General features: G+C 39.7%; 1 protein-coding gene across 6 annotated transcripts in view; it reads right to left on the bottom strand.

The window, feature by feature from the left end:
- APP (amyloid beta precursor protein) overlaps positions 1 to 24021 on the bottom strand; it is a 274727-nt gene that overhangs the window by 53510 nt on the left and 197196 nt on the right. For all 6 annotated transcript variants that reach the window (XM_062206419.1, XM_062206429.1, XM_062206439.1 and 3 more), the window contains 2 exons: positions 9869 to 9997; positions 8444 to 8543 (listed from right to left, as the gene is read on the bottom strand). In XM_062206419.1, the coding sequence (XP_062062403.1) occupies positions 8444 to 8543; positions 9869 to 9997 (229 nt within the window). The remainder of the gene's footprint in view (positions 1 to 8443; positions 8544 to 9868; positions 9998 to 24021) is intronic.

Below are 24021 nucleotides of genomic sequence, written 5' to 3'. Positions count from 1 at the left end.
AGACTTTATATATTTATTTGGCCTGAACACACAATCCACAGTGAGATACTGCAATGGCATGAAGAGAAGAGTACGGTTGGTGTTTAATCCATCTAATAACTGCCAGCATCCATCTGGAACATAATAAACAAGATCAGTATACTGTACTGCATTACACATGCCAATAGTTTGTCTACAAGAGGAGTACAGTGCTGTTTTTTTTTTAAATAAAACCGAAAATCTTTTTGACATTCCTTCTTTCTAGGAAGTGTATTGCTAAGGACTGATTTTCCTTTAAAATTATGAATAAGATGGGGGCCGGCGCTGTGGTGCACTGGGTTAAGGCCCTGGCCTGCAGCACCAGCATCCCATATGGGCGCTGGTTCAAGTCCTGGCTGCTCCACTTCCAATCCAACTCCCTGCTATGGCCTGGGAAAGCAGTAGAAGATGGTCCAAGTCCTTGGGCCCCTGCACCCATGTGGGAGACCAGGAAAAAGCTCCTGGCTCCTGGCTTCAGATTGGCGCAGCTCTGGCAGTTGCGGCCATCTGGGGAGTGAACCAGCGGATGGAAGACCTCTTTCCATCTCTTTGCGTCTCCTCTCTCTGTGTAACTCTGACTTTCAAATAAAATAAATAAATCTTTTAAAAAATTAAAATAAATAAAAAATAAAATTATGAATAAGAAACAGATAAAAGAAAATATCTGCTTATCAGAAGGAAAAACTGTAAGACTTATTCAGAAAAACTGGTGCTGTACTGCGTGTCCACCTTTCAAGGTCTGGAGTAGTGACTTACACAGATCATCTGGATGACATGTCTTTACTTGACTACAATTATGGATTACACAATTAAATTCCTAAGCAAGAAAAAGTGTTTACATAATATCACACCCAAAAAAGCTATCGAGAGCTAAAAGGATACACAAAGGTGAGTTCAACACTTAGACAGTCTGCAGACAGGGATATGTAGTATGAACCCCCTGACAGCCACACATCTGAATCTTACTGTTGAGAGGCATTTCAGCCGATAACTGTTGGAAAACTGGATGCCATATTCTCCCATTCTAAAAAATTAAAATGCTTCATTTGCTTGACAATAATTTTCATTTTTTCAATTTTAAAATGAATGCCTCCATTTTGGAAGAGTAATTATATTGATCAGAGCATGTCAAAGATATATCTTGACATGCAGGTAGTCTTATTCAGTGAACAATACTGAAAAATATGAACAAAAATATGAACAAGTGGCTACAAGATAATTGTGATAGAACTACATAAATATATCTGTAGTTTTTTATGATAGGAACAAAGGATTTTATTTCTAAGTACTCAAGCCATCTATAAAACACAAAATCTACATTAATTTAAAAGTAATTTCTTATGTGGAAGTGCTGTGGCGCAGTGGGTTAACGTCCTGGCCTGAAGTGCTGGCATCCCATATGGGCACCGGTTCGAGACCCGGCTGCTACACTTCTGATCCAGTTCTCTGCTATGGTCTGGGAAAGCAGCAGAAGATGGCGCAAGTCCTTGGGCCCCTGCACCTGCGTGGGAGACCCACAAGAGGCTCCAGGCTTCGGAACAGCATTGCTCCGGCCATTGTGGCCAATAGGGGAGTGAACCATTGGAAGACCTCTCTCTCTCTCTCTCTGCCTCTCCTCTCTCTGTGTAACTCTTTCAAATAAATAAATAGTTTTATTTAAAGTAATTTCTTAATAAAAAAACAAGGAATAAGAACAAAATTAGCTGACAGCTCTTGCACTATATTTACTTTTTCTCCTTGATGTTCTTCCTTGAGTAAGAAGTGAATACAAGGATATTAAACATCCATAACAGTAAATGTTCTGTTTTGTTGGACTGGAAAATACCATAAATATTCTACTTTAAATCCAGTCTACTTTCCACTAATTTAACTCCAAAATCAATAGGTTTATTAGGGACAGATAATAGAGACACTGTCTTTGAAATAAGCATGCTGCATTTTTCCCAAAGAGTATAAAGAGGCCACATAAAACTGTAATAAAAAATAAAACTGCCTTAAGACGTAAGTCTTCTTTCATTAGTGTGAGTTTCTTAATCCTTTCCCATATCTTTCAATACTGACCTCATTAACTACGCATTTGTTCAGCTAGGGAGCCTTCTTGCAACTGTTTTTTTTTTTTTTTTAAAACCAATTTTGAATGCTAAAGAAACAGCCTCTGAAACAATTATCTTCCCCATCCCCCTTTCTCTGACCATTTCCCTTGTAAATTGGTAATTACAGCATTCTGTAAAACAGCCATCTCTGATTTGAGAGCTACAATGGTTTTAGCCTTGAGGTGACTGCAAAATGAGGCACTTTGATAAATAACCTCAGTGCCAACAGGGAGAGTGGAATGGAACCCTTTTAGCATAGATTTGAGGAAGATCACATAAGGGCAAAAAAGAAAATCACTTCGGAAATAACTATTTGCCAATGCAACTCAATGCAAAGGTTGAGTGCGACAGTAGTAGGAATGCCAGAATCCTGTCTTTTTAAAGGATAATATCTGATTGAATCAGAATGTGGGTATTGAAGAGGATCCCAATTTTCATTAAAATCATGATTTCATTATTTGCTGACTGAAAAATGTCCTAAACAGAGGTGGGCATTTGGTGCGTTGGTTAACATGCCACAGCCCGACTGCCTGGGTTCAAGTCCACTCCTGATTCCAGTTTCCTGCCAAGGTGCTCCCTGGGAGACAGCAACTGATGATTCAAGTTGGATTCCCGGTACCCATGTGGGAGACATGAATTGAATCCCTAGTTCTTGGTTTTGGCCAGGCCCAGCCCTTGGTATTGTGGGCATTTAGGGAGTAAACTAGTATATGGAATTTCTGTACTCTGTGCGTGTCTCTGCCTCCCCATCCGACCCTGACCCCAAAAAGTCCTAAGCAACTATTTAAAATAGATTAAGGGATATCCACTCTGTAAACAATGTCTTGAGGTTTTCTTTGAAGATAGCTTAATGACTTGGATGCAAATAATTCATTTTTAAAGGACAACATTAAGCAACAAATTATTGTGCCTAGGAACTTGCAGATAATTCAAACTGAACAACAACAACAACATCTTGTAAAACACTAAAAGGTAAGCCTTTTATCAAACAGGACAGTTTTGCAACTTTATACTTATCAGTGAAGAGCCCTGGACTGTGGCTGATAGTCAAATTGGTCATGATAATTAATCAATCAAACGTCAAAGCTGGTAAATGGGGCAGATAACCAAATAGCAGAGCATTATGGTACAATGTCAGCCCATGTTGAACAGTATTATTAATAATATTCCTCAGAACTCTGCTTTATTCTTCATTTTGATACTATTGCCAGCCACATCCATTTTGTCAGCATGATCAATTTAGTTTTGGACAATACTATGGCTTCGAGTGGACAGTCCAATGCCAGAGGGCTTATCTCTGTGTGTGGGATGTAGAATGAATGTTAGACCTATTCTTTCTACACCACCTGCTACATGGATACATGGCAGTCCTGTACCTGCAGAGGGAACTTTCTTAAAGAACCTGGGTCATTGATGGTATCATGGCATTCATTGACCACATGGCTGCTCAAAAGCCAGCTCTTCCTGCTCATTCCTTATGTAAATCAGCAAGGGCGTGCAGAAGCATGGGAGTTTCCGTTGAATCTAGAAGGATGTTTCATGCAAGGAAGAATGAAGTGCACATCATTTTTGTTTTAGTAGGCAGCTTGGGCACCCTCAAAGAGGAAGAATTTGGTGGTGGCAGCAGCCACTATGATACAGTGTGAGAATTTGGGTGACCAGCTGAGAGGCCAGTGAGAATGATTGGAGGGGACAGTTCTAAGAGGGGACAGAGCCAAGGTTGTGGATGTGCAGAGAATGGATTCCACACGAACTCAGCAGGACTTGTGATTGTGAGAAATGGGTGAGGCGAGGAAGGCATGCTGGATAAATTAGCCCAACTGGGAGAACCCACAACACTGAGTGAAAAGTGAATAAAATTCCAGGACACACACTGATCAGTTTCAGAGGTGTGTGGGACATGCTAGTAGTTTGGAATATGGCACCAGGACTCAGCAGACAGATTGCTGTGAGTCCTAAAGATTTGGGAATTACCGACATTAGTACGGAAGTAGCATAAATTGATGGGATGACTCAGGGAGACACGGGGGCCTTGGCTGGAAATCAGCTGCATGATAAATCCCACACTGTTCTCACAATTCACTGTTCTTACACATTTGATTCCAAGTCACACAGCTCTCCTTTCTTGTCTGGTTCCTTTCTTCCTCATCTTCCCCTATAACTGAGAATTCTAACGGGAGCATAATCTTCCAAAGTGATGAGCTCTGGTCACTGGAGATACTGGCATTTCCCTCAGACTAGTGAAGAGCCTTCATCCAGAAAGCACCTGTCACCATTACCTAATCAAACTCGGATGGCTGATTGCATTAAACAAACCCTAATGCCCAAATTAACAAGCACAAACTTTCACGCAAAAGGCATGCATCTGAAGGTAATTTTATATTTTGCCCTTTTACCAGTGGCTCTGAATTTTAGTGCCCTACCTATCTATTTGTATTGAATTGACTCCAAATCTAAAGCTTGATTATGGCCGATATGAAATGGCAGATAAATGCAAATCAGACTAATGATAAGCTGTTTAATCAGAAACTATTAGAGTACAAAACACAAACTGGAAAAAGCTAAGATCCTACTTAGAAAGGAAGTTAACAAACAATTTGTGGAAAATTTCAAATGTAACAAAATTTGAGAATAATACAAGAATCTGTGGGAAAATGGAATGAAAAGATGTTTATTTTCTGCAAAAATTCTTGAAATCCATGCATTTTTTATAACAGCCATTTTGTATTAACTTTTTGAAGTAACTTCATATAAGGAACCTCAATGGTACTGTTCAGCTTAAACGATCAGCACTCACAAGTTTGTTTAATCTATATTCCTACTTGAAAGGGAGTTCTTTTTCAATATTCCTTCAAATGAAGAAGGACAACTAAGCTTAACCCAGGAAAGCCATTCTTCCCAGCATGCATATATCTTTAACTTCAGTATAAGGAGCACTCATGATACACAGTTTCACCTAATGGAAGTTCATTACTCAAAATGTCTCTTTCTCTAGGAAGCAGTCATTTAGAAATGGAAGCAGCAAGGGTTATAAATAATAGATTTTTTTTTTAAGGTTTACTTTATTTAGTTGAAAGACAGAGTTACAGAGAGAGGTAGAGATAGAGAGAGAGAGAGGTCTTCCCATCACTGGTTCACTCCCCAGATGGCCACAATGGCCAGAGCTGCGCCAGTCTGAAGCCAGGAACCAGGAGCTTCTTTCGGATCTCCCACGCGGGTGCAGGGGCACCAGGACTTGGGCCATCCTCCACTGCTATCCCAGGCTATATAGCAGAGAGCTGGATCAGAAGAGGAGCAGCCAGGACTAGAACCAGTACCCATATGGGATGCCAGCGCTTCAGGCCAGGGCTTTAACCTGCTATGCCACAGCACTGACCCCTAAATAATAGATCTTTAAGATCACCTTTGGGTCTGGTGTTGTGGTGTAACAGGTTAAGCCAAGACCTGACATGCCGGCATCCCATATGGGCACTGGTTTGAGTCCCGACTGCTCCACTTTTGATCCAGCTCCCTATTAGTGTAATGGGAAGTCAAGGAAGGATGGCTCAGGTTCTTGGGGTCTTTCACCCTTGTGGAAGATGTGGATAAAGCTCCTGGCTTTGGTCTGGCCTAGCTCCAGTTGTTGTGGCCATTTGGGGAGTGAGTCAGTGAGTGAAAGATCTCTCTCTCTAAATCTGCCTTTCAAATAAATAAAATAGCTATTTAAAAAAAAAAAAGACCATCTTTTAGGATTTGGTGTCTAGTATATTTAACATATCTATATTAAATAGTAAGCTCTTAATCCAATCTAATGATAATGTGACCTTGTATTTTTCCCTTTATAAAGGAAAAATTTTCATGATTCTAATGTTCTAACTAGTCTCCCTGTCACTAAGATTTCAAGTTTCCTGTGAAATGCCTATCCTTGGGCATTCTGCAACATTAAGATATCTGAGTAACCATCTGTTCTGTGGAAGTGTGACTCATTAGTGGTTAATGTTTTCATCAGTGTATTGCTGAATAATAAGTTCTAATAATTTAATGAGGAAGAGTCAACCATAATTACTGGGTGAGACTGGAATACTGGCTATCACCTTTCTAGCCCTTTATAATGGCTTATTGAAGGCACACATTGTAAAGGTTCCTTACCAGGGTGGGCATTTGGTGTAGGGGTTTGAACACTGATTGGAACACTGCAGTGCCATATCAGAATGCCTGGGCTTGAGCCCTGGCTCTACTCCTGATTCCAACTTACTGCTAATGTGCACTCCAGAAGGCAGCAAGTGATGGCTTAAGTGATTGAGTCCCTGCCACCTGTGTGGGAGACTCAGCTTGAGTTCCCACATCCCAGGTTCGGCTTGGCTCAGCCACAGCCATTGCTGGCCTTTGTAGAGTGAACCAGTAGATGGGAATTCTGTCTGTCTCTCTGGCTTTTAAATAAATAAATAAGTAAATAATTAAAAAATAACTCATTACTAATTTCTGTCCTTCAAGTACATCTAAAAAGAGTATTTTCAAGAAACTCAGTAGAATGAAAAGTTAATAGCAATCTGTATTCCTAACCCATTATGTAGACTAAAAACTCAAAGGATTCCTCAAAAGATCTTAACATGGAGTTTCCACTTCTTAAGTATGCTTGATTCCACCAATTAATACACAGTACTGAACAGAAAGGATCATCACCTGACACATACCAGCTACCTGATAGTAATACAAACATTTGCATGGAAGGATTAAGTCAGAAAGGAGAGAGCAGAATAGTACTGGCAGGAAATGCAAAACACAAGCCATTTGCTCTCTTGAGCAGAGTTTAAGGCACATTAAAGTAGGAATGACTGTAATGGGTATATTCCTGGATAACATCCTGGGTGTTCTAATTTCAAAAGATAACTTGTGTTTATTTCCAACTCCATTAACAATCGGTAACATTCGCTATTGTGAACATGCTAGTTATGGATGCTTATTTGCTGATAGATGGCGCAAAATCTGTGGTGTACACACATTTGCTTTATGCTGAAAGTACTACCGTAAGTGCCATCTGTGTACCTTGGTGAAATTAAACAGACATGACCATTTGGAACCTTATGAAGAATCAAGTTAACAGACACTTTGCTTCTTCCCCAAGGAAAACAAAAATGGGAGAACTTATTCATATTAAATACGCTAGTAGAAAAACTAGGCACATAAAACACAATGTGGCGAAGTCATAGCATCCATCTTCTCTGACCACAAGGGGATGGAGCTGGAAATCAACAACTCAAGAATCTCAGGAACAGATGCAAACACATGGAGGCTGAGCAGCACGCTCCTGAGTGAACAGTGGGTCACAGAAGAAATCAAAAGAGAAATCAAAAAACTGTTGAGAACAGTTTATTTTCATACTACTTGTTGAACTTTTTACTTAATATAGAGTTAACCTTCTGAGTATAAAGTTAATTGGAACTAGGTTTTATAAAAAAGAAAAAATAAGAATGGGAATAGCAGAGGGAGGAGGAAGAGGGGTGGGAGGGCGGGTATGGTGGGAAGATTCACTATGTTCCTAAAGTTGTATTTATGAAACACATGAAGCCTGTATACCTTAAATAAAAGGTTTCTGGGGGAAAAAACACAATGTGCATGCAATGTCTGTTTCCTGGTTTTAATAAAACACTGCATTTATGGAAGGTGTTACCATTGGGACAACTGGGTGAGGGATGCATGAGAGCTTCCTGTATTATATTTCCCACATCTTGTGTGAGTATGATCATTTCAAAATAAAGTTTAACAACCCACAACCTTTGGAGAACCATGGCATTTTTCTCCATCAAACAGAATTGTGAGGAATGTAACAGTAACCTCAAAGTCAGAAGCCACAGTTACATGTCTTGGCTGTGCTACCTGGATGTGTGTGACATAAGTAAGTTATCCTAAATCTGTTTGAGTTTCTTCATTTGTCAGCTGGGTTGATCATGCCACTCACTCATCAAGTTATGGTAAATAACACCCCCCCTCCCCGCATTAACCACAAAGTACCAAAGCATTATAAGTTGATACCCATGAGACTGAACAAATTAGAAAAACTTTGCCAATGACGAGAACTGAATAACAAGCAGCACCTTATTACACAAAGACACCACAGGTCACGAGGCACTGCTGTTGTACTGTAAGTATGGAGAGTCAAGAACCAATGCAAACGCTAAGGTGAGAGCTATTCCACCCTCCACATCATTGGGAAAAGCAATCAGCTCTTCTAACGGCCATATATATGAACACTGATGATTCTTGATGCAGAAGAATTCTCTACCCTGTGTTTCTCCTCCTTGGGTGGGGAGTATTTATTTAAACGCACAGCACCAAAGGAACAGCTCACTTACCAACTTCATCTTGAATTTCATCAGCCACTGCAGGGACATTGTAGAGCAGGGAGAGAGACTGGTTCATGCGCTCGTAAATCACACGGAGGTGGGTCATAACCTGCAGTAGAGGGTGACAGCTCCAGGTAAGCAACCTCGGGACCGAAACAGTCCTCTTCCTTACCTAGCACTGCAAGCAGATACAAACTTCCAAAATAAAACTGACAAACATTGTTATAATGTTGACTGCAAGGGAATCCTTATTTTTGTCTCCCATTTTTGTTCTCTTTTAAGCTTGGTTTTAAACTCATCTTTATTTATTTGAAAGGCAGAGAGAGAGGGTGGGTTGGGGAGGGAGGAAGAGACAGAGAGTCCCCTATAGGCTGTTTTACTCCCCAAATGTCTATCGTAGCTGGGGCTGGGCCAGGCCAAAGCTAGGACCTGGGAACTCAGTCTGGGTCTCTCATGTGGGTGGCATGGACTGAAGTATTTGAGTTACCACCTGCTACCTCTCAGGGCGCACATTAGCAGGAAGCTCCAACTGGGAGCGGAGTCAGGACTTGGTCTCAGCCACTCTGATATGGGATGCAGGCACCCCAGGCAGTGTCTTCACTACTGTGGCAAATGCCTAGCCAATAAAACTTATCTTTAAACTTATGATTATATTATAGGGTTGTAAAAAAGCCAGTTAAAAACAGCACCTCTACCAAATCTAACTCCTTACACTGAGGCTTCTAAAATCATCCCTGAATCTGTAAATTTTCCAATAGGTAAGAACATACTTAAATTTGACAGGATAGTTCATATTAAATAATTTACTTTTAATGGAAAAGCACAAAACATGTTATTACAGGGCTTCATTTAGACTCAAATCTAAACTCTGCAGTGGCTATGGAGTTTGATTGCCTGACACCAATAAGACATTTTTGGAGGTTTCAGTTCATAGAACTTGCATTTTCAGGTTTTAAATGGTTTCTTAAGTATCAGTTGCAGGAACAGGCGTTTAGCCTAGTGGGTAAGGCTCCTCTTCAGATGATCACATCCCATAACGGAATGCCTGAGTCCAAGTCCTAGTTCTGCTCCTGATCCCAGCTTCATGCTAATGTGCACCCTTGGGAAGCAGAGTTGAAAGCTCGAGTAGCTTTTGCCTGGTCCAGCACCCAGCATTGTGGACATTTCCATAGGGAAACAGCGAGTGATGGGAATTCTCTGTCTCAAATAGATAAATAATAAAATAGCAATAGCTAAGTGAGATATATTCCCTAATACTGTCATAACTCACAAAATGCCAAAACACATATTGCCATAAGACAAGCCTTTTGCATTTTCCAGGTATTAAAGAGCTCTCGCTGGTACTCTAGGAATACCCGAAGATCCCATCCCCACCAAAGGAGACAGAACACGGGCTGCTCAAAGCTACAGGTGATTCCTACACTCAGGGCTTACCTGGGACCGGATCTGGGCAGCCTTCTTGGGATCCACCATGCGCACATGTTCAAAGTGTTTGAGGGTGTGCTGCCTGTCTTTCTGCTCAGCACGGACATACCTCTTCAGCATATTGAACACATGACGCGGCTGGAGGAAAAGAACAAGACATTTTTTTCAAGTTTGTGCCAGGCCTTGCTTCTTCCATTGGCTTTGTATCCGAGGTAGCACTCCTATCTCCCGTGATGGGAATGTGCTGTGAAGTCTTGATTTTTGCAATGTCTCACTGATTTTTCTGAGTTACCTTTCATTCTAAAAAGAACAGTTAGAGTTTTCAACACATATTCCTATGATAACTGTCCTCTTTAGCTAATATTTTGTTTTTTTTTAAGTGGAGCATTCAGCTACTGAAGAAAAAACAGGTTTTTGGATCTGCTCTGTTTCAGTCAAGTCCTTCTCTTCTCCCACGCAAACAGACAGGGCATGTAGGGGACAACATTTGTACACGCATGGTCTTGAGCCCAGAAGTGATATCAAACAATTAATCCCATCTACAGTAACACAGGTGGGGACTTCAAAATAGTGTTGGAAAATGAAATTGAGAGATAATACACATTTTCCATAAACATTTTGAAGACTCTCTATGTAACAGTATAATAACCAAAATGAGAAAAGAGATCATTTAATTGTTATTCATTTTGAGATGAAGGAATAACTGATAAGATATAAGAGAAATTACTTATGTGTAGGAGAAAGGCCACTGCTAAACTGTAGTTATTCTAATTTGAAATTTAATTAAGTCCATTTTAAACCATCAGATTCTAATTCTTTCAGCAACAATTAAGTTTCTTCTTAAGTGCTTCTATTTTTCTCCAATTGGCTCCATTTCAATCTTATTCCAGTTTTACATGAAAATATTCACCCTAATTACAAAAAAAAAGGGCCAAGCCTCCTTTGTCTTTGGTGATTCCACTGCTATATGCTTTCTACTACATGATTTTGTAAAACAATTGATTTCCAAAGATAGATTTCTTCTTCATTAAGACAAAAAATGATGAGAATTCATGGCGGGAAAAGAAAACTCTGGCCCTTTGAACAAATTTTACCATTAGGAATTGACATGTCATGGGTACATTGAAAATCAGCTGGAAGGCATGGAATTTATTTCCAGAGATTGTGTGTTAGGGGGGAGGGGTAGGGGGAGAGGGAGAGGGAAGAGAGAGAGAAACTGGGGAGGGGAGGTTACAAGGCCTAGCTCAGTGGCCTGTATTCTATTGGATGTGCCTCACCCTCTCCTTTGTTCAGTTAACTTGGAGCCCATCTGTGTGCCATCATCCCAGGTGGAATCTGGTGGTCCTTCTCTGTGACACCATGAACTGCTGCACAAACTCTCACTGCTGCACCTAACACATTCTATTAAATTATTTATATTTCTGAGCCCCCTCTTCACTGTGAGATACACTAGGCCAGATGTGGGCTACTCCTTGTCTCTACTGGGAACCCCCATCACCTGGTGCCTGACTCAGGGGTACTCAGAACTTGCTTGTCGCATGCCTGCAACAGAGACCATGTTCCTCCACGTGAGAAAGTCAGTATACACAAGTAAAATGACATAAACCTACGCTCATCTGCCATACTTACTGATTTCTTCCAAGAGGTATGTTTCCCCATAATGCCAAGAAAGGCAGACGTCAAAGCTTTAAAAACAGCTTCTAGCAACATTTGATTACAACTCTGATTTGTACAGTGAGTGGCTGAATCTACAAATCAGAGAATGGCCTTTTATATCTCAAAAGAAGAAAAGTAGTAAAAGAGTTGGAAATTCACAAGATTTGAGTTTACATACACTAATTAAAAATTCTAATGTCAGAAATTAAGGGCTAAATAGAGTTGACTGTCAGGGACATTTTATATGCGGGATTGTGTGCTGTGGGTCTTACCTAACCTTGACGTTTGCTTGTTATTAAGCAGCAAGGCCTAAAAATTCCCTCCAGCTTTATTATCACTATACTTCCAAGGTTGGCGACAGAAAGGGTTGCAACTAATTACATTTGTCCATGATGGTCCCGCCTGCCCATCACTGATGCAGCTGACCAGCATTTTAATGTGTTTCCATAGCTGCTTATTTCATTTTCCTCTCTTGAAAAGGATTTATTGTTTTGGTGAAAATGGAATTTTTTTTTTCTTTGAGAGGTTCAAATAAGAAAAAAAGCACTTCAGTTAAAAATGGAATGATTGTTTTTCAGCATAACTTTTTTTTTTTCTTTTTCCAGCTAGTGACCTGTGTTTCTGTAAGGCACTTTTGTCACCAACAAAAGACTATACCAGGATTCTGAGGCTCTAGACTGGCATCTGCATTACTGCATTAAGATAACTTGTAATTTATAGAATGGGGAGTGAATTAGCTCTGTTCACTGACTACTTCCACTGTTACCACAAACAGCATATATTCCTACTTGCCAATTATTAACATTAACATCCATTTCAAAATAAGCATAAAAGCCTCAATTTTGCATGTGTGCAATTCAGATAGCAATGTTCTTCAGTGAGAGTAAATAATACTTAGCCAATGCAGGTACTCAACAAACACTTATTTCTTCAAGTCAGGTCTCGCCTCCAACTCCCCCACCCCTTTCTTTCCTCTCAGCAATAACAGTTCTGCATTTTGTCCCCTGCTTATATGAAGGAGATGGTATTTCAAGTGCTTCATGCATGGTAACTCATCCTTTCTTGTTCTCAGCCCCCTGACAGAGGGACAGCTGTTCTGTGCACCAAGATGACGTAGGAGGCCCAGAGGCAGTACAGACACAGCAGGGTGTCACAGCTTGTCACTGTCACAGCAAGACCAGATTGGCTCTGCTGTCTGGCTCCAGAGCCCCTTCTAATCACTAGGTGATCCAAGAATGTAATCAAGCCAAAGACAGTCTTACAAATTACAAAGAGAGTTGACACAGATAAATGACTGAATGGTTACAAAAGACACTATGTTCTCTACCTCAATTTCTAGCTCCTAGAAACTCAGGTATAGTTGCCTCCCAATTATCCAAGACCTCCAGTGAGAGTCGGAAACCACAAATGGAACCAAACCTGACAGGGTACTTCAAAAAGCTTATGGAAAAGTGAAATTGAAAGACGGGCGTTTCCCATGAGTTTTTTGAAGACCTCTTGTACATACACATTTTTCCCTATCCATATACACCCATGATGAAGTTTAATTTATAAACCAGTCACAGTAAGAGACCAACATATAATGATTCTGTAATAGTTATCAAAAACAAGAATTGTTCATTTCTGGAACTTTCCTCTTAATGCTGTGAGACCACGGTTGAGTGTGGGTAACTGACTCTATAGAGAATAGAACTGAGGGATGAGGGTACTGGTGTTAATATTCTGGGGGCATGCTAATGCCATGGCCACATGATTTCAATGGCTTATCATTTAATACAGCATTTCCATATACGCTTCAGAAATATATTCAGAAACAGATTCCTAGCCTCCCTCAAACAGTCCCAGGGGCTGGATAATGAAACAGTAACACGCCAGGCTCTGAGGAATGCCCAGGCTTCAGCTCCTGCTGGGATAATGAGCTCTTGAAGCTCATAATAAGGTCTGACCTCATCATTGTTCATGTGAGATCAGATACACATTCTGTGTGCATCTACATAAATATAAGCTTTTTGCCCCCTAATGCCTAATTGATAAGCAAAGCCCGGGGAAACTGGATCATCCAGGAATACTTTAGGATATCCCTCAACAAATGAATTCCAAGGTTCTGTCTGGTTGATTTCAGCATCCAGACACATTTCTAGGAATTGTTTTTTTTTTTAAATCAGATTAGCTCCTATGCCTGAAAGTAGGGAGATGAATCAAACCACATAAAATGGTGGTTGTGTCTACAGCTCAGAAATGAATGCTTTTCTTTTTTTTTTTTTTTAGTTATCAAGAAAAATAGGCAACACTTCCCTGTACTTCTGTATTTTTATTTACTTAATGTTAAAAACAAAAAACAAACAAACAAACAAACCAGAGAGGCCGGTGCTGTGGTGCAGTGGGGTTACAGCCTAGGCCTGCAGCACTAGCATTCCATATGGGCGCCTGTTGGGAATCCTGCTGCTTCACTTCCAAACCAGCTCCCAGCTGATGTGCCTGGGAAAGCAGCACAGTCCTTGGGTCCCTGCCCCAACATGGGAGACCCGGGAGAAACTTCCGCTTTGGATTGGGCCAGCTCTGGCCACTGTGGTCATTTGGGGAGCGAACCAGTGGATGGAGGACCTCCCTCTTTCTCTCTTTCTCCCTCTCTTTAAAAAAAAAAATAAAAATATTTAAAAAAAAACCAGAGTTCTGCTTTTGGTGTATGATCCATGCATATTTCATTCAAATAAATAAATAAATAACTGTCCTCACAACTTTTAGCCAGAATATAGAATTCCCCGAAGCTTAAAACTATTTATTTCTAGAGCTACAGGTCACAGCTTTCAGAATGGCAGGGACTCCTGATTGTCTAGAAAGGTTGATTTTATTGTGTTAGGACAACGATTTCTTAAAATTTTAATGAAAAACAAAGAAACATTCATATAGGATGAGTAGGAGAAAAGCACCTGGTATCTCTACAGAAACACTGGGTTAGCTCTGTAGAATACAGAAATGAATTATCTAAAAGTAATTGCTATTAAATGTTAATATTGTCAGAATACTCATATTTAAAACAAGATTATTCATATGACTGGAAGGGGAAGAATTCAGTGGCTCATGATAAGTATATTGATAATACAGAGACTTTAAGATACTTCTTGAAAACCAATATGTATATAATTTCAATTGCCCTGAAATATTCTGTAATCGGCAATACATTTTTTTTTTCTGGCAAATTCCCATTATTTCACAGTTAGGCTATTCTATTTATTACTACTTCAATCTGATTATGTTGACATTCTCAGCTCATCTTATTAAAACCTCCATTGAAGATTAGAGAAAACAGAAGGGAAAAATCTGTCCCAGTGGGACTCGTCATATCCAGTGTCTTGTTGTCACCATTGTTTCTGAAAGCGTGCTTCACTCATAATTACACAGCTACCTATTGTGTTCACAATTACAGAGGTGGCACTTCTCAGTTTGCAGTAAATTGACCTTACCATCATAGTGCATTTTAAAAAATCATGCAGAAAGAAAATTCATAAAGGATTAAAAACAGGAAACTAAAATGGATTACACATCACCTACAGTGAGAGCAAAGAGGAGAAGAATTTACTGAAAAGAGCAGATTTACATTTTGGAACATTAACCATTTTCCTCTCTGAGAACAAGCTTATAACATACTTCTACCTCCTGGCACAACCTGGTTGCTAATAAATGTTTGTCCATAAAATTAATGAATAATCTACAGCTAAATAAAACATCAAAAGTAGTTCCAATAGTTTAGAATATCCTTCATATTATCTGAATGGAAAATATTCCTCTCTACCCTGAGAAGACTGGCATTCCCAATTTTCATAGAATATACCAATTATCATAAATCCATCTGATCTATCTATAGATAAATACTATATACAGTATAGTGGAATCCTTTAGGAAGTTGTTTTAACTGGGAATTCTCCCCCAAAATATTCAAATTTTTATCTTCAAGTACCTATGTACTTACCTACAAACCTATCATCTAGCTGCCATTTTAAATATATATATATATATATATATATATAGAGAGAGAGAGAGAGAGAGAGAGAGAGACAGACAGGTAGGTAGGAAGATAGACAGCAGAAAGACAGACAGATAGGAATCTCCTACCCGCTGGTTCACTTCCCCAAATGTCTGCAACAGTTGGGGAGAGGCCAGGCCAAAGACAGGGGCTTGGAATCATGTGGGTATCCTACAGGGGTAGCAGGGATCCAGCGACATGAGCCTTTACCTGCTGCCTCCCATGGTGTGCATTAACAGGAAGCTGAAGTTATGAGCCAGAGTCTGCTGTTGAACCCAAGCACTGGTATGAGATGCAGGTGTTTCAAGCACTGTCTTACTGCTTTACCAGCTGCTTGGCCTCAGAAAATATTTCATGGACTGCATACATACAAACAAGTCTCCAATGAATATTCATTTCAGTAATTCCAATAGATATATACTCCCCTACCTATGCTAATGATTGAGGTTGATATAAGTAATTTTGATGGAATTGTCATGGCCTTTTCCTATAAAAGGTAATATGCTTTTATTAATTTTCTTGCTTCTCAGATGTATTGACTTTTCCATTTGGTTCTTTTATGGAGTTTTTCAAATTTTGTAATTTGGTGTCCCTGGCACGTGGGATGAATCAGATCCATTTGACAAACTGATGACAGAGCAGATGACTCAACGTCGGTCATGACCGACTACGTAGCTTCTTATTCAACAGTTCACAGGGCAGCACATGAAAGCATGACTATCCAACCCTCTTTCCCACTCTGTAGCTCTCTGCCTGATCTAGAAAACTGGCAGCTTATTATAATAGCGACTTGGGCCTTAAACCACTTCCTGATGGGAGGGAATGAAGTGTCAAGAGTTTGGACATAATCCTGCCATGAAGGAAGTAAATCACTCACTTTGGAGGGAGCACCTGAATCTTTCCAGGTCAGCAGGGGACGGACTCAGAAAACCCTCTCCTGGAGCATTAAATTGTACTCTAATGGCTTCCAACACTGTGTCTGAGGAAGTTAATCACCTACCAAGAAAAAAAGCAATTCTGCTTTTATAAATAGGTTCACAGCTATTATTTTCACAGTTCTACATCTTAGCTTTCAAGAAATACTGAGCATATAAAATACAACATTTCTATGTGCAGACTTAAATACACACTGAAAACAGCTAAATCTCTGTGTGAGATGGTCACAGATGAGTGTGCTTTGGTACTTTGGCACTTAAAATTTCAAAGACACCGTCACGATTGCATGAAAAATGTGAAAAAGAATCCCACAATCGGTGAGGCTTCTATGGGAACCTGTGGATCACAAACTCTCTTCCCTTTAAAAGCTAGGGCTTGAGCTCAATTTTTAAAGTTCATTGCAAAATCTATCTACTTTCTTTCCTTCAGAAAGTATGTAAATGAATTTTATTAAGTTAAAATGAGTGAGGACAAATGACAATAATATGCTAAAATGAATATACGCCTTGATGGAGAAAGAAACATTAGAAGTGATGGCAGATTCTCGAGCCCTCCGCCATTCAGTGTTTTTCAAATTTTGTTACATGTTAGAAGAGATTAATGCACTTAATTCACTTTGCCAGAGCAAAGCTTCTGCCCATGGCTAAGGAGTTACTGCGCCTCCTCCCCAGCATATCTAGACACCGCTGTGGTTCCGACTTTGCACTCTGAGAGAACACAGCAGCATCCAAGCGAATATAAAGTCATCTCCCATCTGCTCCTGTCTTCCCACGGCAGAGGAATGCTTCCTCAGAGGAACCCTGTACCAAAGCCTCCATACACTAACAATCTTCCTACTTCATAATCTTGTCTCACCCCGCAATTAAATCTTGTGTTTTTCCAACTACGCTAGCTAAAGCTGGAACAATGTTAATTGCAAACAGAGCAGAAAATTTTACCCTAATTTGCAGATGCAGTAGGAGGGATCCCTTTAGGAAGTCACTCTCTTCTAGTCACAAATTTTATAGGTGGCATGGAAGGTGAGGAGAGTGTTCATAATAATATAAAAGGTAGAACATAGGCAAGTTTTTTTTTTTTTTTTTTTTTTTGACAGATAGAGTTAGACAGTGAGAGAGAGAGACAGAGAGAAAGGTCTTCCTTCTGTTGGTTCACCCCCCAAATGGCTGCCATGGCCAGCGCTGTGCCGATCTGAAGTCAGGAGCCAGGTGCTTCTTCCTGGTCTCCCTTGCGGCCCAAGCACTTGGGTCACCCTCCACTGCCCTCCCGGGCCACACAGCAGAGAGCTGGACTGGAAGAGGAGCAACCGGGACTAGAACTCGGCGCCCATGTGGGATGCCGGCGCCGCAGGTGGAGGATTAACCAAGTGAGCCGCAGCGCCGGCCTTAGGCAAGGATTTTAATACTATCTCTCACAAGGTAACGATCTTTTCTCAAATCTGGAAAACTTCATATTTTCCCTCCAGAATATTTTGCTCGTTTTCAGGAATGACTTATACTGGTTATACAAACCACAGCTATGAATTAGTAAGGACAGCACAAAGAACTGAAATTTATTACCTGACTCAACCCCGTGATTTGTCCTTTCAGAAAGAGATTAGTTGGATTTGTACGCCTTCAAGTCTTGCTTAGCCAAGCAGGGAAACACATCGAAGCTCTTAAACATAAGCAGGATTATTAATGCAACCCAGAAGGCAAGGCCCACACAGTTGCAGAAGAGATCATAAACAGAAGATGTTTTTAAAGTAACGGACCCTTGGAAAGATTCTCCAACGGTCTCATCATCAAATGCCAAGTGCTACAGATTACTGACTTTTTAAGAGATTTACAGCAATCTGCCTGAATTTTCTTTATTTATAATTGGACTTCAATATTCTCTATTCATACATTCTCTAACTAGTTAAGATTTTTAAGGATAAGCACATGTATATTTCGTTTAATTTCACCATCGCCTACTCCTATACTTAAATAGTGTTTTGAGCTATTAGAAATTCCATGGTATTTTTTTTTATTAAAAAATTTATATAGGGAATCTGTAAATTTCTTGTTAGAGATGCCACCTGCCTTTACCTGGCCAGCTCTCCTCCCAGGCCAGCCAAGTAATGAAAGTCAACAGAGTGCCTTCCCCTACCAGGTTCACACCTCCCTTAGGATATACCCTATGTGAAGAGATAGATAGGTCTGGGCCTCTTAACTTACATGGCCTAAAGCCCAACAGATTATTATCAAGCTCCTTCTTTCAGGTTCTATTTGCCTCTCAATCAGAAAACTTAATTGTAGCTTAGACAGCACCTTTCTTAGCTCCTCTACTAATGACTCTGTCCTTTGTTCTAGACCCTGTCATTCCTTTGTAATCATAACCTCTACTCTACCTCCAATGGCTCTACTCCCAACCTGTGTGTACTGATGGTCCTCTTCCCCACTTAATGCTGTATAATTGTTCAGACCTGGTTAATGCCACTCTTAGGATCATTGGTTACTATCCTCACTCTGTCTTTTATGACCTTGTCTAAATATGATCAGAGTAGGCAAACTTGGAAGGCTTCCATAGCCTTGGCAACTCATGACGACAACCTAGGGTGGTTACTGGCGCCATAAACTAGAGTGTCAATTTGTTGGGTCAACAACAGGAGCCACTGTGCACTTGCTCCTCATGTGGGATCTCTGTCCTTAATGTGCTGTACATTTTGATTTAATGCTATAACTAGTACTCAAACAGTATGTTTCACTTTGTGTTTCTATGTGGGTGCAAACTGTTGAAATCTTTACTTAATATATACTAAATTGATCTTCTGTATATAAAGAGAATTGAAAATGAATCTTGATGCAAATGGAAGGGGAGAGGGAGTGGGAGAGGGGAGGGTTGCGGGTGGGAGGGAAGTTATGGGGGGGGGGGGAGCCATTGTAATCCATAAGCTGTACATTGGAAATTTATATTCATTAAATAAAAGTTTAAAAAAATTTATATAGGGAATCTCAAGGTAACACTTCTGTTGTAGCTTAGGTATAGCTTGAGCATCCAGCAAGGCTTCTGAGATTGAAATTTACTATCCTTTGTGAGTTCCTGAGAGGGTGGGGCTTTGGGAAGTGTTGGCATTAGATGAGGTCATTAGGGTGGAGTCCTCACGTCTGAATCCTGGTATTATAAGAAGAGACCACACAGACACACAGCCTCAGTCTCCTGCCGTGTGCTGTTGTATGCTGCCTTAAGATTCTGCAAACAAGAACGGCATCACTAGATGAGGTTCCCAGACATTGCACCCCCAGAACCAGGAATCAACATCAACGTTTCTTTAAAATGTAGCCTGCCTCAGGTATCTCACTGTAGCAGTGAAACACTGATGAATACAGTTTCTTAAAATCCAAATATAGCCTAGCATCTTTACACTGGGATCCAGGGTTAAGCTTCATTGCTTGACAGTGATGTGAAACTATCTGTGTATGTTTCTAGCGCAAGGGTCCTGTGTTGCTCTTTTGTTTTCTGGAGCAAAGATCGGTAATACCAGACAGGTGAATAACGAATAGATCCTTAAATAATGGGCTATGCATTTGTTTAATAAAAGGAAATTATTTGTGTTTTCAGAGTAGCTTTTCAATTTCAAGGATGATGTGAAAATAGGTATTAACGTTTTAAATTGTGTGTGTTTTCTGGAAGGAAGCACAGCAACCTAACGGTTTGGGTTTTCACAGCTTCTGACGAAGACTTGTTTCCACTGTGAAGGCAGAACCCGAGTGTGGCTCCACAGTGGAGAGAATCTGGGCCATGAATATGGCACAGGATAGCTTTCAAGTGAATGTCTTTTTTTTTTTCCCACAAACTTCTTGGTTTTTCTATTTAACGTAACTTAAAAAGACCAAAAAAAAAAAAAAAAGTATCTGGTTAAATGCTTCCTGTTGGCCTTTAGCAAGTGTCTACTGAGTTACATTCCAAGCCAGGTAAGACGCACTCCTGACATGCTTTACTGAAACAGCAAGCGCACTGCTTAGCACGGTTCATAGGACACTGCTGTTCATTACAAGCTAATTCTCTCCTTTTCTTTCCATTGACTCCTTGTTACTGGGTTTGTCCTTAAAAGTTTTCAAGTTAATGAGCCACCTCATGCTCACCAATTTATACAAGCTTCAATTAAAAAGAACGGAGGGGCTGGCACTGTGGCATAGTGGGTAAAGCCACCGCCTGCAGTGCTGGTATCCCATATAGGTGCCGGTATAAGATCTGGCTGCTCCACTTCCGATCCAGCTCCCTGCTGTGGTCTGGAAAAGCAGTGGACGATGTCCTAAGTGCTTGGGCCCCTGCACCCACGTGGGAGCCCTGGAAGAGGCTCCTGGCTTTGGATCAGCTCGGCTCCAGCCGTTGCAGCCATTTGGGCAGTGAACCACCTCTCGAATAAAAAAATAAATCTTTAAAAAAAAAGGAATGGTGAATGAATAAATAATAAATATATATGATGTAGGGTAATTATTTAAATTTCAAAAACAATATTTTAATATAGTGATCTTTTGAATATATTCTAGTTAGTTTTGCAAAATTTTTATTCCCATTGAAAGCTTTCTAATAGCATGCCTTAAATATCACAGTGTTCATCTCTCTACACACTAAGAATTCGGCAACTATTTCTTATTTATCACCTGCTACATTGGTGTACAAATATCTTATATTTACCTTGGAGATATATGATATCTATACACATTCTCTAAAATGTATGATATTTCTTTTGCAATCAAGTCATGCATAGAAAAGGATGGGTTGTAGGGAGAAGAGCAGTTAGCAATATCATATAAAAATTAAAGTGAGCAAGGTTAGCACCTCAATTTCCTTTTGCTTTAGAAAACTTAATAGTTACAACCATACCCATACAGGCTAAAGACAGAAGCGACAACGCGAACATTGCACATTGACTGAAAATTGATCACATGGAAGCACCTCGTACCTTTGCCAGTTTACCTGCCACAAAACACCTGCTAACTACTGTATTTTCTCTATGATCACTGCCGACTATTGGACATTTCTTGCTCTGATGCTAGAACTCACCAATAGTACTGAAAATCTCAATTTAATGACAAAGTCATGCTTCTCAATTAAGGGTCTCACAACATTCATGAGTGACCAAAGAATTCTATGAAGAAGTTTTCAGGCATCTTGGGAAGATTTAACACCTGGCTGAACCATTCAAAATGAGAATGGAAAGAGTGTAGATGCTATAGAGCAAACTGTCAACATTTTTTTACTTCAATAATACTGACAGTCTGAGTGTGAAACAGCAGATATGAGCATGAAATAAATTACAGTATGGATACAATGGCTGCAACTGTGAGACATTGAAAATCAAGACGACTTGACTGGCACGCAGGCAGAGATGAACCTGAAAATGTTAAATTTCTCACTGCCAAGTCAACAATGCTAAAAAGTAGTTAGAGTTGGGATAATAATTACAGTGTGGTTGTAACAGAAGGTTTAAACTAAATATGTACAAAATGCAAAAATCTCAGAATTACAGAGAAAGGTTTGGTTCTTTATCTTTCAAAACATTTCAATTCTTACTAATTAGGGGTTGTTAACTTTTTCCAGATTAGCTATAAAGAGGTTATATGTAGATATAAAAATCCCTACCCAGGTTTTGGTTTAACTGAACAGGATCCTATATTAAGTCTAGCTTCACTTTGGAGAATGTTGAACAGAAAGGAAATACAGACATCTTTCCATTTGGAAACGAGAAGTAAAACCCTGACAGCTACTTAGAGGGAAATCTCAGACAACAGGGGTTGAATATTCCACATCTGAATGGTTGGGACCAGAGTATTTTGGACTTTTTATGGACTTTGGAATATTAGCTTATATGTAACAAAGATGTTTTGAAGATGGGATTCAAATTCACTTATATTTTATATATACCTTGTACATACAGTCTAAAGATAACTTTATGTAACATGTGTTTTGCATTTTGACTTTACCCATCATATGAGGTCAGGTATTGATATTCCATTTGTTGCTGTTCCAAAAATTTTGGATTTTGGAGCATCCTGGATTTCAGATTAAGGCTACCTAACTTGTATTGAGCTCCTATTTCATGAGACTAAGGAGTAGCATGAATATAACCTTTAACAAGGTAAGAGGCAAGACACCCAGGGATGCAGAAAGCTGGCTAATACTTGTTAATAGTTTAGCTTTAAAGTCAATCTAAGCACAATGGCTTGAAGCCTCCAAAGGCAATGGAAGTTATGTATAAATGCATCTTTGGAGATGAATTTAGTGTGTTTTGGGGGAAACAGTACAATGACTTGATTTTCCAAGGACACTTTTAGGAAGCACACAGATTAAGGGACTGGTCCTTAGAAGAGCCACAAGGTCTCCACAGAGCAAGAGTTTATCCCCCCACAAAGATTCAGCTTGGCTGGATTTTCTTCCCCCAGGGGAAATAAAAACCTTAATGTAATATTTTAAGTATTCATTTCAAACACATACGTGCAATTCTAAATATGAATCAAATAATGCATCACAAGGGTGGACATTCATTTATCAGCCTGTAGGAACATAATGAATTAAAATAAAAATTTAGAACATACAGCTCACACAGACACAGGGACTTACAAAATGAAATTCATAGTAGAATAAGGAATTGATGTGATACCACCTCATCCTTTTACATTTACAGATTTGGATTTTAAAATATGGGTAAACGTATGAAATAAACCTGACCTTCAAAGAAACTAAATACAATCCATGTTGTCTTAAAATCATATGTTAGCAAAGTCTGGGAATACTTGGTAGATTTTGGTAAGGATTTAGAGGATAACTATTCTAAGAGTGGTAACATCTTCAGAGAGAAATACTTCAATTTCAACTAATTTGTTTACTGACAATCAAACAACACTGACTATGCCTAATATTTTGTGTTTTCCAGGCACTGTATTTAGTAACAGGGAGAATTCAGAAATATTTCTTTATAGCCCTGATTCCAAGATGTAGTCATCCTTACACAACACTGTTAAACTCTTAATTTTTGACATTCATGAATTATGTAAAAAAGACTTCAAGAAGGAATTTAGAATTTTCTGGAACTTTCTAAAGTGCAGAGCTAAGTACAATGTAAGCTGTATGTTGAAATTTAAACAAAGAGTTGGACAATATGGTAACTTAACAAAAATGGCAACATTTCAGAGCCATAACTACGTAGCTTCCTTTTTATGACAAAAAGAGATTTATGCATTTCTGAGGTAAGATATTAACTGGACTCCTTGGATTAATCAATAGCAATCTATTTTTGGGGGGGAAGTAAAATAGTTCTCCTAACTGGTTTTAAAATTTCTATTTATTTGAGAAGGAGAGAGCTGATTCACACCCCAAATGCTCACAACGGTCAGGTCTGAGTGGGGCAGGAGAGGAGAGTAGGAAACTCAATGTAGGTCTCTCATGTGGTAGCAGAGACCCAGCTTCTGCAGCCTCCCAGAGTGTGTATTAGCAGCTGGAACCAGCAGCAGAGCTGGGAATGGAACCTAGGCACTCCAACAAGGGATGCCATTCAAACCAGCATCTTAATGCTAGGCCAAAG

This window comes from Lepus europaeus, chromosome 2 (assembly GCF_033115175.1).
Source record: "Lepus europaeus isolate LE1 chromosome 2, mLepTim1.pri, whole genome shotgun sequence".
NCBI classification, from domain to species: domain Eukaryota; kingdom Metazoa; phylum Chordata; class Mammalia; order Lagomorpha; family Leporidae; genus Lepus; species Lepus europaeus.
The sequence above is the reverse complement of the archived record's forward strand: the minus strand, read 5'-3'. Positions and strand labels throughout refer to the sequence as shown.